This window comes from Coturnix japonica, chromosome 2 (genome assembly GCF_054131305.1).
Source record: "Coturnix japonica strain WE chromosome 2, WE-NBRP24, whole genome shotgun sequence".
Lineage (NCBI taxonomy): Eukaryota > Metazoa > Chordata > Aves > Galliformes > Phasianidae > Coturnix > Coturnix japonica.
Window position 1 is genome coordinate 65,851,985 of NC_140664.1, and position 15,697 is coordinate 65,867,681.

Consider the following 15,697-nt stretch of genomic DNA (forward strand, 5'->3'; position numbering starts at 1 on the left):
TGTACAAACCCACTCTGCATGAAATTGTCATTCCAACTGCATATTTTGTGCTTTGCTATGTTATTTATTTTTTGTGACCATTATTAGAAATGATTGTATTATCATTTCTATGACAAATGTTTGTTTTTGTGACGTATTAAAGCCTGGTGTGTGGTTTGTTTTAATTTTCCCTTCCTCACCTCTAACTTTCACAGAAGAAAAGGTGCTTTCAGCTCTATTTCATAAATCACTTTTTGATGACCAGTTGAATTAATTCCATTGTACATTTCTGCAGTTATATCTTTCTCTTTCTTCTCCAAATTATAAAAGCAAAATTGATAAAGGGATTCGTGTCTTCAGGGTTGTATTTCTCCTCTTCCAGCCCTAACTCTAAAGGCAACTAAGAAGATTACAGGACAGGAGTGTCTTTCATCATTGTTCAGGATGCTAGATGAGAGATTGCTTACAACGTCTGATATTCAGCCTGCATTATTATGATGATTTATGTAGTCTCTATTTCTATACTTACCAACAGACAGTTAAGGAATCTGGATGTAGTTCTGAGAAATTCAGAATGACATTAATCTGTCTATAATTCGAGTACTTTCTAGAAAACAAAAGACCAAACACATTAAGATTAAATAGACTCTCTTTTAATTTAGATTTTATTCATCTTCTTGATTTCTCCTTTCAGATTTAGTGCCAAAATGTACCGTGTATTAGTTTGATAGCTGTATTTTTGCAAGGCTCCTTTTTGTTTTCAAAACATGTTTTCTGGACTTGGTATCAAACTTTTATTTTGCTGTCTGTCTTCACATGTAATCATTTTCACCAGCTTGCAACACTAACCAATGGAATGCAAACTTTAAACAGACCTGTCCTTGTTGTGCCTATCTTCCTGTTGCCTTTTTACTAGTATTCAGCAGTTCTTTATTTACAGTAGCAGAGTTGGAAATGGCTGCCTGTGATTAAGCATTTTTAAATGTTCTATTTAAAGTGGTTAAAGTTAAACAGAAATAAGTAACTTAATGTGACCTTTTACTCATTTCTGTGTGGGTGTTTTTTTAAAGTTCTTATTGTTTTAAAAAAAATACTTGGTTCTAATGCTTAAAAAGTTTGAAGTTTGTAAGAGAAGAAAACACCATAATTTTAACTAATTTAAATCTGAAGTGTCTGGTGAGTTATATGCTACTTAGTCAAGGGGAGGGATTGTTCTATACTGGTGCAGCATCATCTTGAGCATTGGGTTAAGTTTTGGGACTACAATATGAGGTAGACATAAAACTGTTAAAGAGCATCCAGAGGAGGGCTTTGAAGATGGTGAAGGGTCTAGAGGGCAGAGCCATATGAGGAGCAGCTGAAGTCGCTTGTTTGTTCCGCCCAGAGAAGAAGAGGCTGAGTGGAGGCCTCATGGTGGCTCACAGATTCCTTGCAAGGGGAGCAGAGGGGCAGGTGCTGATCTCTCTGCTGGTGACTAGTAATAGAACCTAAGGGAATCGCATGGAGCTGTGTCAGGGAAGAAGGGGCATACTGAATGTTAGGAAGAAGCTCTTAATTGAGAGAGTAGTTGGGTAGTGGAACAGGCTCCCCTTGACAGTGGTCATGGAATCAAACTTGTCAGAGGTCAGTTATTATTTGGACAGTGTTCTCAGGCATCTGTTTGGATTTGTAGGTGGAAAGCCAGGAGCTGGACTTGATAATCCTTGTGGGTTTCCTCCAACTCAGGACAGTCATTGATTTACTGCTGTGAGGTTTAATGATGAGTTAGCAAATCTGTTCTCTATTTTAATGGGATTATTTTTATGGGTGCAAACAGTTGAGAAGTTTTGATGTCTTTATGTTTGATATGCATTTGGAAGTATGTCCTGGTGGTTTAATGAGTGCTTTACATCATCGCGTAAGTCATGCCTTTGCTGGCAGGGTGTTTAACTGATTGAGTGATATGTAGGAAGATGACTTGAGCATATGATAGGAAGATGACTTGAACAGGTTCTGTTGAGACTACTGTGTGGCTATGAGGGTACTGCTTCTGACGTGAGTACCACATCTATTCCTTGTTACGGTGAAGAATTAAACCTGGGAATGAAGTCTAAATTTTGTGTGCATTTTAGCTGGAGTGAAAACCTGTAGCCACACGGGGGTGCACTTGGGTTTCTAAATCTTGAGCAAAGCCCTAAACTGGAACTTGTGAGAGACTCACTCTTCTTACCGGGCTCTAAAAACAGTGAATAAACAAACTTTGAGGAATCTTCTTCCTCGTGGTGGGAGCCAGACTAATCAGTTAAACACAGTGTCAGTGGTGAAACATCTGAATGTTCATATACAATATACTTGTCTCCTGATCATGCTGATCAGGGAACATATGCTGCAGAGGTCCTGCTTTGGAGTGTTAGAGAGACTTGAAACTTTTCCAATTGCCTACATTTTGAGTATGTCACTGCTTCTGCTGAATTCCATAACCTCTCTGGCATGTATGCCAGTGTCTGACTGTCCCTGTGGTGGATGTATTTAATAAGACTATGTTTCAGAAGACCTTAATTATAAATGAAGACATTAATGTAGTATTTCCTTGTGCTGGATACTGAAAGGCATATGTTACTGAAGCACCAGTGCTTTGCTATTTTCATTACTGCATTGAGAGAGAATAAAATATGATCTTGTGAGCTCAGATTTGAATCAGAGAATTGTTGATATTGAGGGAGTTCTAGAGATCATCAAGTCCAACCCCTCTGCTAAAGCAGGTTCCCTACAATAGGTCACACAGGTAGGTGTCCAGATGGATCTTGAATATTTCCAGAGAAGGAGATTGCACAATCTCTGGACAACCTATTCCAGTGCTCTGTCACACCACAGAACATCATCACCCAGAGTTAATACTGTGCTAGCAAAAGGGTGGTTTCACCCACTGTATTAAATATTGTTTATACATTTCATGGCTGCAACTATGCACGTTAAAGGTAGTACACTCTAAAATTATGTGATACTGTATAATCATTAACTATGCAGGTAATGGAAAATTACATCGTCTCTGTTGAACTGGATAGCTTTTGTGTAATGGGTTTTACTGCAAAAGAGCATTTTATATGTCATGCTTTCAGCCCATAATGCACTACACTGATGATCCTCAAATATAAAGAATCAGCAATAGCTTTATTCTCCTGAAATATTCTCACTTTCCCCCACTATATGTTCCCAGTTCATAAATGATGATTCTCACTTAAGATGCACTTACAAGAAAAGGATTGTTAAGCCCTAGACTGATGTCTCAACTGAAAAACAAATAAATTCTACAGTTTACTCCCAAGTTAGTCAGAATCCTTGGGCTGTTGGCTTCTGAGAGAAGATGAAGGAAACTGCATTTCTTGCCTGTGGTCTGAAACGGGAGAACTAAGCAGCAAATCATAGGTGGTGTGTATGCCATGTGAGTGGTAAGCAAGGATGAATCAGGACAGGGGGTTGAATTGCTTCTACTTTCCTGTGTGTTTTTGATCTGTTGTTGGTATCAGAAAAACGTGTGCAGTCGGATGTGTTTTGTTTTCACCCTCATTTAGTCTGGGGCTGCTGCTGCTCATTGCTTTGGGCTCAGCATGGAGAAACATCTTAAATTTCAGCTTTTCATATTAAAGAAAAGACTCCTGACTAGTCTGTCATCTGCAGACAGTGAAGACAAGCCTCTTTGTCTCTGCTGATTGCGCAGGGCCTGAATCATTAGCTCAGAATCTTCAGTTGAACTTCATTCAGATTGTTCAGACTTGCTGGGCTGAATACTGCACGCTGTGGTGCTGAAAATCAGGAGTGCATCATATGAAACTTCCCACTCTCTGTTACAAAGGTTTGCTTGCCAGTTTTCGGAGACCATAAGTTCACAGTAGTCCTTATTAATGTAGATTTTTTGAGGTTTGTTGTTGTTGTTGTTTTTTTTTTTTGTTTTGTTTTTTTTTTAAAATGAACCTGCAGGCACAAGGCATGCTGAAGAACAGAAGCTGAAAGAAATACCCCTCTGGTGCAATACCAGATTGTTACTTCTGATGTTGGTAAATTAACAGGTTGCCTGAAGAGCAGTTTAGAAATGTTAATAAGGAAAAAAAGTTGCCTATGAATTATTCCTGTTTCTGAATATTAGAGAAAATAGGCATTGTGGAGAACAGTAAAGAGCTAGGCATTCATTGCAAGGACTCTTTGGTGGGAATGCTACAGTAGCACAGGTTTTGCCATAGACATTAATAACTAAACTCTTGGCTAGATGTGCTTTCAATAGTGTAAGAAATCTGTTTCTTCTGAACTTAGTCTTTTAAACATCTTCCTATGCTTGTGCTCTGTCTCATCTTCACTAAGGTATGATAGTCAACTTCTGAAGGTGTGCAGTACCCTTCCTTTCCTCTTGTCATGATACTTTAATAGAATAAATTGTTTCAGAGGAAATGATTGCTGTAAATATTAGAACAAACAATTTAAACTTGTACTAACAAGAGGTGTGTTTAAAAGAAAACAGTCAAAATAGTTGTTAAAGTTGGTATGTAGAAGTTAATCAAACTGTAATGTGTCTGTAAAGAAGAACCAGCCCATCTCTTTCATGATTAAATAGGTACAAGGTTTTCCGTCCCAGCCTATGGTGTGACAGTGCTGTGTTCAGCAGTGCTGGCTTAAAACAGCTGCTTGTTCCAGGTCACAACCTGTACAGGCTTGAGCAGGACATTGTGACAGTGGAGAGACAGGATGAAAGGAGAATTTCTTTGCAAGTTAATATATTGCTGAGTACACCTTGGAGCCTTTATTCATTCAAGCAGGTTTGTTGTGTTTTTTTTTTTTTTAGCATGTTAGAAATATATTAAATGGTCATGTGTTGGATTATCTTTATTTGCAACTTTATCAAATTCCCTTTGTTTCAAAATCATTTCAAATTCAAATGTGGAGTAGCAAAAATAATAATAAATGAACTTCAGCATACTGCACTTATATTTTGAAGAGACTTTAAAAGTTGATCTATTTTTAGATAAATTTTTACTAAGCTTTACTTATTTTTCTGGCCATCTCATCCTACTGTGCACTGAGTCATTATTCAGAGACAGAGAGGAAAGTGGGTGTTCATTGAATCCTCTTGTTTCCTGATGTTTGAATAAGTGAAACAGTAAAAAATGGTTCTTGCAGAAGGAAATAAAGCTTTCTAAGGTCTGATTCCAGTGAAGTAGCCAGTAAGTATTTGAATTTAGTATCTGACTCTTAAAACCTATGAAGTAGATGCAGAGCTATTTAAATAATAGATAGGTAAACATAGGCCTCAGTAAGTGTGCATAATCATGTTTTAAATTTTTGATTAGTTCTGTTCCTCAGAGAAATGCTTTTAATGTTTAAATTTCTCTTTATCTTTTTACTAAAATAATTATGTAAGTTGTGTGAAAGAAGATGATAATAGAGTGAGGTTGAGGAAAAATAGGACATTTATGAAAAAGTGTTTCCTTATATTCTTTTGAATCAGCAACAGAAAGTATAAATAGTGGGTTTTTTTCTGCAAATCATGAATTTATAGCAAGGGTCAGGACATAAGCAGCCAGCTTCTTTGATTGCTTGTAATGAGCATGTTTCCTTCGTATGAAAGAATCTACGTGACTGGCCTTCCTGATGTTCTGAAAGCTGCTTTTCATATGTATTTATGTGCCCTATTTTCTTCTTGTTCTGCTCTGATCAATATGCATTATATCCACTGCATCATCTCCCATAGGCAGGGGAAAAAATCCAAACCCCAGAATTTAGTTTTGACAGTTTTTGTTTGTTTGTTTGTTTGTTTTTTAACTTATTTTAAGGCCTTGTTTGACTTGTGTAATTCCATAGACGTAGCTGGTGTTGAAAATCTTCAGGGGCTGAGGATAGATGACCTTTAAGGTCCCTAGCAACCCATTCTATGAATGATTCTCTATTCCTTTTCATCTGTTTTTTCTATTTTTCTTTTTTTTTTTTTTTCCAAGTCAATTCATAATAACCACTAAAACTTGAAATGACTCCTTGCTTATGTTGAAATTTTATGTTGCTGCCTTTCTCTGGTCTTTGTATGCTGTATCTTGTAATAACCACAGGAGTTATTTTAAGGAAGTTTCTTTTGCTTTAAATTCTTTGTGTCTTCAGAGACACTGTTTATTCCCTTAGACCTTTCTTCTTGTTGGGAGTGGGATGTAGTAGAACGTGTAACAGTACACTCGGTGAACAGTGCAAAATTGTCAGAATGACTTAAGAGTCTTATCCATGAGTTTCTCATTAAATTTCTGTGCAGTAAATGTCAGAGATTGAGCATTTTTTTGGCATCTGCTGCACACAGAAGTTTAATGAATTACTCATGGACACACCTACTGTTAAGCAGTTGATCATTTACGGTTCATCTGTTGTCTTCCTTCCCATTCTCTGCACTCCTGGTTCAGGGATATGTCAAGGACTTGGCAAAGGAGGGCAGAACCACACATATAGGCAGAACCAAGGGCTGTACCCTGTGGTGGCAAAGTCATATAATTGGGCACACACTGCCAGTGCACTGTCTTCTACTTGTGGTTTTTTTGTTTGTTTTGTTTTTAAATAAACTGGTTATATTTCTAAAGGGATATAGCAGCTAAATTAAAAAGCAGCAGCAGTTAGGCTGACCTTGCTGCCAAGCATCTTGGTACCCAAGTTTTTCCTGATACTCCTTTTAACTTGTTCAACCCTAGCTCCATTCCTCTTGGTCCTGTCTTGCCACCTCAGTTACTACTGACAAAGCACTTTCTGGGAATACATTTTGGATCTGTCTGAAGTTGCAGTTGTTTTTTTTCTTTTGAGGTAGAATATTGAAAAAAGAGGAAAAACTCGTGTTGTGTGGCTTCAGTGGGAAGTGTTTCAGGGAACTAAGCAGCTGGAGGGGGATGAGAGGGATTTGTACTTCTGTTTGGAAACGAGCAGCATCTGATTGCATTATCTTTAATAGTAATGAAGACAGAAACTTAATTAAGTATCCTACTGTTACCTTTCTTTGCAGATCCTGAAGTTGCCTTGAGTAATGGAGCATTAAACTGCATACATAGGGTGTTCTGGTATTCAGAAATGCATCTTGTGTAGCAACCAATTCTCATGTCAAAGCAGGCATAATTTTGCTGTATTATCTATGGCATTGTGGTATTTGAGGCAGCCTGCATCTGGGCTAATGCTAAGATCTTGGTTTTGTAGGATTTAGAAATATTTTTGTTTATCTAATTTTAGTCTTTGCATGGAGTATGACTATGATGAGTCCCCATTATTTTTCAGTATCATAGTATTCCTAATATCTTTTCAGATTTAGACTTCAAAGAATAAGTTACAGTACTATTCAAAATTTTTCATAGAGTATTTATAACTCCAGCTACAAGAATGTGGAGCCACGGCAATCTGCTCTGCAGTACTCAGGAAATACCTGCTTAGAAGTAAGTCTTTAGTCTGGATGTCGTTGTGTACAGCCTGATAGGACTGTGGGTGATAGCTTAGATAAACCATGATGATGATAATGTAAAATACTGTTGAAATGATTGGGAAATCAGTAACTTGTTGCTATGTGTTCTTCTTGCTGTAGTATCCATATCATCCCTGCTTAGCTTACTTTCTAAAAAAGAAGCTGGTTTATATAGTTAGCTTTGTATGTAGCCAAAAGAAGAGTGAGTGTGGCTATAATCTGCTGCTTTCATTATTAGTGAGGTTGAGAGCAAAGGCCTGACTTCAGAACTGTACCTGCTGGTGCAGTATTGGGGGGGTTATTTTTTTAGTTTGACTTGCTGTGGATTTTTTGATGCTCTTGACCAGGAGGTGAGCTGTATGATTCATCTGACTGTTAAGCTGTCTTTCTCTGTCTGTCATCTTGTAACTCAGCCAATAGCTGCTTTTTTCCAGCTTTTGAGATAACTTCATGGAGACTGTGTGTGAGAAGGATGGTCAGTGCATTGGAATAGGAAGAAGGGAGTTGTCTTCTGTACTGAGCAGAGTGCAGAAATAGCAATAATACAGTAGATAACTTCAGTAAGGCTAATCTTCCTCACAGAGGAAATGCAGTCCTATATTAGAGGTATGTTGTGCTGAGGGACAGTATGGAAAGTAAGAAGCTTTGAGATGGGGCCAATGCTGGAGGAAAATAAGGCAGATATTCCCCCATTCTTGTGTAATGTTTTTGAGGAGGTGAGTGTGATATGACAAAATGGAGATCTAGTAATAAGAGATTATAAAAGCTGGTGACATCACATAAAATGAGGTGAGGAGAAGTAAGCTGAGTAGGTGCTTTCAGTGGAAACAAAACATAGATTTCATTATATGAGCTGGGCTGTTATTTCCAGAAGGTTCATGACTCTGGGTTACTTCACTTCTGAAGAGGAAGAAGAGACAGTGTTTAGGTACTAGTGTGAATGCCAAGAAAGAAGGGACTGTAGGACAGGAATGTTTTAAGACTGACATGGGAAGAGTTGCTTGAATACTGTTGTGGGAGGGCTGTGCAGGTGCTTAGAAGTATGTAATGATGCGGAAATTCCCAAATCACAGGTCTGAAGGAATGAAGACAAAAAGTGATAGTAACATTTTCATCTATGCAAGATGAAGGATTTCTTATTTTTTTTATTATTATTATTATTATTTTTTTTTTTTTTTTAAGAGGAGGAGGTAGAATTAGAGCAAGAGGTTCTTGGTGCTAAACTCTCACTTCCTCTCTTTTGTAACATGAGCAAAAGATAGCAAGTTCCTCTTCAGTTCCAGCGAATGTTAAAAACACACTGTCTTCATGCAGCGTGTTGAATATTTGTCATTTCTTCAAAAAAATTATGAAAGAAAATTTAAATGTATCAGTTTTCACTCTCTAGTGCTAAATCCTTTTGTCTTTCTGAAATGAAGGAAGAAAGTGCCTAGCTGGCTAGTCATTTGAAGCCTTCCAGCTCTTATAACACCACTTATTTCCTGAGTGCCTTGTGAGGGATGCAGGAATTTCAGAAGGGAGATGGGAGAAATTCACTAGCTGGCCAGGAGCTGTTGGGAATAGGCAAGGTGAGAGGTGTTAACCCATGGGTGTTCAATCTTTGGCTTATCTGGGCTGTACTGCGTGAAGAAAAATTGTTTAAGGGCTGTGTTTACAAAGATTGCACTGAAAGTAATGCCTCCTAATTCCATGGAAGAAACTGCAAATAACACAGTAATGCTACTTAATAGAGCAAAATCTAGCTATGAAACATTCTTTTACAACAGTCACCTACATTAGCTATGCATTTTCACTAGCCATGAGCAAGAGCCTGTGCACCATGCTCATGACAGTCTGCACTAGAAGAGATAACCTGCCGTCACCACTGATATAATGCACTGCACACCATTTTACTGCGCTCACATCTACTGTTTGCCCTCCATAAGTGTTCAGCAAGCATCAGTGAATGTCAATGGGTGCAATTTTTTCAGCACAGAAGAATTCACTTCCACACGTCTGCTTTATACACACCTCCGTGTCAGATGCCATTTTGTCAGACCACTTCTCTGCTGCCATGTGTCACATAACAAAATATAATGGAATTTTGGCAGGAACATTGAACCTCTACTGCCGTGCTACTGACGTCCATTTCTGACATCATAGGCCAACATAATAAAATAGGAGGCATTTCTTTCAGATTAGCCCTTGTAAAATACACAAAATATAGCTAATACATATAAATAACAAAACTTTTATTTTAATTTTTAATGTCTCTTTCTTAAAACATTAAAAAGAGAGCAAAAAAGACATAAAACTAGTGGGATATGTGAACTTGCTTTTGTGCAACTAATTTGTGCAACTAACACATCAGGATGGTTTGATGGCAGTAGTTGCCATTCTTAGTTTTCAAGCTGTTCATCAGGTTTTTGATGAAATTTTACTCTTCCTGTTCTTCATCCTTGAAAGCAGTTGTTCACAAATGTGCATACTGCCAAGAATTGATAATGAGTAAGACGTGACAGTGAAGTGAGGGCAATTTCTCTCTGGTAAGATAAGTCTCATAAAAGTATGATAAAGAGACCGGATTAAATTTTGGATTGAAAATCTATACATTCAATTTGAAATTTCACAAGTAATGCATTTTATGTCAACTGAAAATTGAGTCTCAAATATACAAAAAAAAAAAAAAAAAAAGGATTTTTTTTTGGCCATCTTGAAACATCTTGAAAATTTCCTATATCAAAAGGGAAAGCACAGATGCTTTTTTTTTTCTTTTTTTCTTTTTTTTTTTTTTTCCTATTCACAGTACTGCATTTAGCCAGTGTATCAAAATGCATAAAATTATTTGCTGTAACTTGAGTAAGCAATGCACCTTCCTCGTGCCCTGGTTTCAGCCCAGATAAGGTTAACGGCATATTGATGTTTGGCTGCTGGTTGTTGCATGCTCAGGAATGCACGGTAGGGCTTCTATGATGGTGTGGAGCAAGGGGCAGGCTGCATTGTGAGTAGTGCTGGATGGTGTATAGCCCACAACTTGGACATGTCTCTGCTAACCTATGTGCTTTTCTGCATCCTGCTGCAACCCTGAAATTGGGATTGTTGGGAGGCAAGTGATGCTGAAAGCAGGGAGGGGTCTGGTAAAACTGAAGGACTGCAGGTGTACAGAAATCAGTGCCATGGCCCTAATACCTGCTGTAGGTGCCTCCTGAGTCTTCCTCAGGGATGTTGAGAAGTTTATGATACAACTGTTGATTTCAGTGCCAGAGCATACCTTAGGGCTGTCAATTGATGTATGTGCTCTGAGTTCATTTCTCAGTTAGGGACTGCAAGTCTCTGTTTTCCAGCTGGTGTAAGAGTTGGCCTTGTTGTTAGCTTGAGATAAGGAAGGACATCATTTTTGTCTGCTGTTCAGAGACAGCAGAGATCCCCTTTACAGCAGAGATCACAAGCTTCGACTCAGGAGCATGTGAGAGGGAGCCTGTTGCCTGTCTTATCGTAGCCCAGTGGTTAAGACAGAACAGTGAATAGTTGAACTTTGTGTACGTTTTATAGTGAACAGGCAATGGATAGTAACCTGAAATATTCCCTAGCTATGACTGCAGTTTGTAACTGGTGCAGGTTGGCTGAATTAGCGGTATCAGTTGATCCCTTTCACAGCACCTAGGCCTTGAGGTTGTGTATTACAGTGTTAAGGTAAGGATTGGATATTTGACTGGTAACTCATCTACCTTGCAAGGATAGGTATTAAATATAAGGACCTGGGATAAATACATTTACAGGGTATGCAGCGATGGGGCAGAGGATAAATGATTTTAAACCGAAACAAGGTAGATTTAAATTAGATATTAGGATGAAATTTGCTACAATGATAGAGGTGAGGTTCCATTTTTTGGATGTCAGTCTTTGCTTTGCTCTCACAAAGGAGCTCACATCATAAAATGCTTTTTAGCTAAATACGACTTCACTGTTTGAACCTCTGTGTCATCTTAAAGTGAGTGTCATCACTGGACTGTGTCACTAAAGCATAAATTCTACACCGGAGTCTTTAATTTTCTACTTGCAGTTTGGCTTGATTAATGTTAACCACAGTGGTTGGCAATACTGTTTCTATCTGCTTTATATATTTCATATCTGACATGCAGCATGCCTCTCTGAGGAGGTTTTTTAATTTCATCTTTCTTTATCCTTTATCTGTATAGACTAATCTGTATAGACTTTTCTACAGATACTGCACAAAAGATCAGCTGAGCTGCTCCTTCCCTGGCATCAATAGGATTTTCCAACATAAGTATCTATAAATGGATCAAGATGTTTAAAATGTGGGTCCCTGAGTGGATTAAAGATCTCAAGCATTGGTAATAAGATCGTACCTTTCACTGCAGTAATGTCAGTTCAGATCAGTCCAGGACATTAGTGTTTGGGAGTTACTGTTCCAACTAAGTTGACTACATATGGTTAGAAATTTGTGTAATTTTTTTCGTGGTCAGGTTGGGGTCTCGTGAACAGTAAAGTGAACGTTGCAAGCAGCGCCTAGCCATTTCAGAGAATAGAAAGATATGCATCTGGTCATGGTCAGGTTTTGAGATGTTTAGTAGAAATATACTGTGGCGTGGTAGGATTTCCTGTTTTACCTTTTCAGAGAAAAAGAATTACATCTGCAGGAGAGACAAAAACTGGGACCACTGTTAAAGGACAGATATGCTATTACTTTTTTTCTTTAGCTAAGCCGTTCCTTTTTTTCCTGGAAGTAGTTGGTAATGCGGACTCTGACGTGTAGTGTCTTAAAGAAGACTTCAGCATTTGGAAAGTAAGCCTGTTAAATAGAACATTTAGCGATTGGACTGTTTTTAATATAATTCAGATGTTTTTCTGAAAGGCTAATGCAGAAGTTCAGATTGTTCTTATCCCTTTCTTTTCCTTTATTTCGAGCAAAACATTTTCAATCACATTATAATGGAAGCTAGAATTTACTCATAATCTAGTGCAGTGGAACAGACGCTGTATAGCATCATTGTGATTTTGAGCAAGAGACTAAACAGAAGAGAATCTGTCTCTCTATTTTCAGTAATTAACTATTGCTTCAGCTGGAGCTGTGTCACACACCAGTTCTCTCAGTTATGTATGTTATTATAACATAACTAATACGTAAGATTTTCAGGCCAAGGATGATGACTAAATGACTTAATTACCAGATTTCTTGTCTGCCCAATACTAGGTTCAGAGATGTGAGTACTTAACATCAATGGAAATGGGCTACAGTACAGCAGTACTGAGTAGGCACATGTCAGTGTTCACATGTCTTCAATGAGGTCAGCGACGAAATCCATGGCCTTATGAAGTACTTAAGCATGTGATTACCTCATGGATTTTGTAGCTGACTTCACAAAAGCCTTGTGAACACTGCCACAAACTTGTAACTTTGGCATCTGCATATAGGTATGATTCTTTCATTTCTGTTAATAAAATTAATTTGGGGAAATAAAGAATTGCTGTACTATGATAAATATCTTAGAAAGGATTCTTGAGCTTGTGGAGAAGAAAGGGAGAAATGCAATGTATGCAGGGCAACTAGAGAGCTGCATTGAGGGTTTAATGAGTGAGGGGTTTGTGGTCCTGCTTGTAGCAGTTGCCATGCAAGCAAGTTCCAAGCTGAGCTGTAGGGTTGTGATTCGAGGTATAATGACTGCATAGGCAGCTTGAGAGCCAAGATGGTCTCTTCTACAGATGGTACTGTCTGGAGGAGTAAGGCTTATGTGCTTATGCCAATGGCTGCCACTAGCTGCTAATTTTCTGGTGCTGGTCTGAATCAATGTTTTAAACACTATATAATGTTGAATGACCCTTGCTGAAAAGTCAGCTCAGGGTTTCCTCCTAGAATGCTTGAATGTAAGAGGTCCAAATTTTGAAAAACATGCTTGAAATGTTTTTAAAAGGGCATCTTTGAGAACATCTCAGAATTAGGGTTTAAATAAATAATCTGGTAAAAGTAAATATCACATCTTATTTAAAAAAAAATTAGTAGCGCACCTTTTCTGGAGTGGAGGTTGCTTTTGTAAATTGTCAATTTTTTTCTCATCTACTTTATTTCTGCTGTTAATTATTTTGTCTCTGTAGTAAGCCCAAACACCTCTTTACCAGAGACCGTTTCTTGCTATTTTAACAGTTGGAATAGTGTTAAATCTGTTAAGTCATCTGCTTGGTATTGCTTAAGGAGCTGAGAAGATCATGGCAGAATTTGAGTGAATTTCCTTTCTCTGCTTTATGTTACAGTAAGGATAGGACAGAGCAGTTTGGTTGGAATGGACCTTGGAAGATCATGAACTCCAACTGCCGGACTTCTTCAGGGCTGACCAAAAGTTAAAACACACTAATGAGGGCATTGTTCAGACACGTTTTGAACCCTGATAGGTTCATGGAACAACACCCACCTCTCTAGGAATCCTTTCCCAGCGTCTGTCTGCTGTCATGGCACAGATGTAGGGTCAGCAAAGTGGAGGGAATAGAAAGTTTGGGCATCATTTTCCTTCTTGCAGTTCTTCCTGGTTCTTCCTATTCTCCCTAGAAAATGCAGTATTCTGTCTCATGTCTTATGTTTTCTGCTTTATTTTGTTTTGTTCTTCTTTTGTAAACCTCCAGAAAGGAAAGCCTTCACAGGGCACACAGTGCATGTGTGGTGCTGTCATGCTGAATTGGCTATGCCGGCAACAGGTCTACTGTTTTATTTAGTTGTGCATCCCTGCCAGTGGATTCTGAGGCTTAGGAACCACTGCCAGAAAGTACTGAATGGCGCTGTCAGTGTAGTCATTATTTTAGTTCTGGATAATGGGTGGCATAATGCAATTAAACAGTGCTATTCTATAGGTTAAATATGGCTTCTAGCTAGTTTTGCTTTCCTCTTTGTATGACAACGTAAAATGCAGTAGTTGTCTTGAGGCGTAATTTTGCTGCTGAGTACTGAAATAGGGATATTAAATTAACAAAGAATGTCTACCACACACTGAAATGTGAAAAGGTGCAGAAAATGATGTTATTTGGATTATGTATGTACCCTTAAGCACCTACCTGCCTGTGCAGATTCATTCTCATTTCACTGAGTTTGGTGTTAACGTAAGCCAGCAGAGGTCAGTATCTTCCTTGACAGAATTAACAGCAGGACTTCTTTCTTTTATAGTGTTCTGTACTTCTGCTTAAAAGGCAGTGACACAAATTGGTGTATATTATTATTTGTCAATAAGATAACTATGTATCTTCCAGCGGTATGTTAATGTAAGCAGGTGTCATGTTTGGTTTGTTCTTTGTCCTATTCTCTCATGAGGGTGTTGTTTAGCGATACAGTGCTTTGTTTTGAGAGATATAAAAATGGGTATGAGGCCTGCACATAATTTTGCTGGCAAAGCAAAGTACAAATGTGAAAGTGCATTTTGTCCTTGGAATGGAAAGTGGTGCTGTCTATGGGAAGCCTTGTTCCAGGTTGGATTCTCTTCACAGCCCTGCACCTTCTTCAGCAAAGCTGTGCTGCCTGCGCACAGAAGCCTGCCCTTACTGCAGGCAACAGTAGCACACCAGGAAGCAGAGATATGGACTTAACATGACTTTTTTTCAGCCTGGATTGAGGCAGTTTGAAAGTGAAGACAGTAGTACAGGCATGCTCTTATTTAGGACTGATGTGGTGGGGGCCTGTACTTGACAGTGTGAAGTTTTTTTGTGAGTCCTTCTTACGTCAGGTCTGTTAGGATCATTGCTGGAGTTTTGTGCTTCATATCTGAAGACAAACACTTTATCTTTAAAACTCATTTTTGTAAATATATTGATAATTTATAATTTTTTGTTATTATTGTTTCCATGTTGAACACACCCCACAAAAAGAAGTTTTCCAGATCAAGTCATGGGCTTTTTTTGCTGTTGGTGGTGTTGAGTTGCCTCTATTCCCCCTTAAGTCCTTATTCTCTTATTTTCTATTTCTTTGTGCTTCCGAAGATTGACTTTCTCATATTTACCATTTCTCAGTTCTACTCTGATGAACTTTGAGCCAGGTTGGGAAGTTTTATTCTTCCATTTCTATTCTGTTGCAGATTTTGACTTGAACTATTTTTGGCATTGGAGCAAGTTTACGGACTACGTGCAGTGTGTCCTGACCTTCACTGGTGTCACCGGTTACATCACTTACCTCTGGCTTGATTCATCTCTCTTTGTGGAAACCTTGGGCTTCCTTGCAGTTTTCACAGAGGCTATGTTAGGTGTTCCTCAGCTCTACCGTAACTACCAGAATAGGTCCACAGAAGGAATGAGGTATGG

The 15,697-nt window shown here is 38.4% G+C and overlaps 1 protein-coding gene and 1 long non-coding RNA gene across 6 annotated transcripts in view; both read left to right on the top strand.

The window, feature by feature from the left end:
* SLC66A2 (solute carrier family 66 member 2) overlaps nucleotides 1–15,697 on the top strand; it is a 43,890-nt gene that overhangs the window by 12,798 nt on the left and 15,395 nt on the right. For 4 of the 5 annotated variants that reach the window (XM_085540107.1, XM_085540109.1, XM_085540108.1 and 1 more), the window contains one exon: nucleotides 15,475–15,691. The exons of the other annotated variant lie outside the window; for it this stretch is intronic. In XM_085540107.1, the coding sequence (XP_085396233.1) occupies nucleotides 15,475–15,691 (217 nt within the window). The remainder of the gene's footprint in view (nucleotides 1–15,474; nucleotides 15,692–15,697) is intronic. 5 annotated transcript variants of the gene reach the window in all.
* On the top strand, nucleotides 3–15,257 carry LOC146761869 (uncharacterized). The gene is made up of 2 exons (XR_014943524.1): nucleotides 3–12,838; nucleotides 13,673–15,257. It is a non-coding gene; the product is annotated as an uncharacterized LOC146761869 (long non-coding RNA).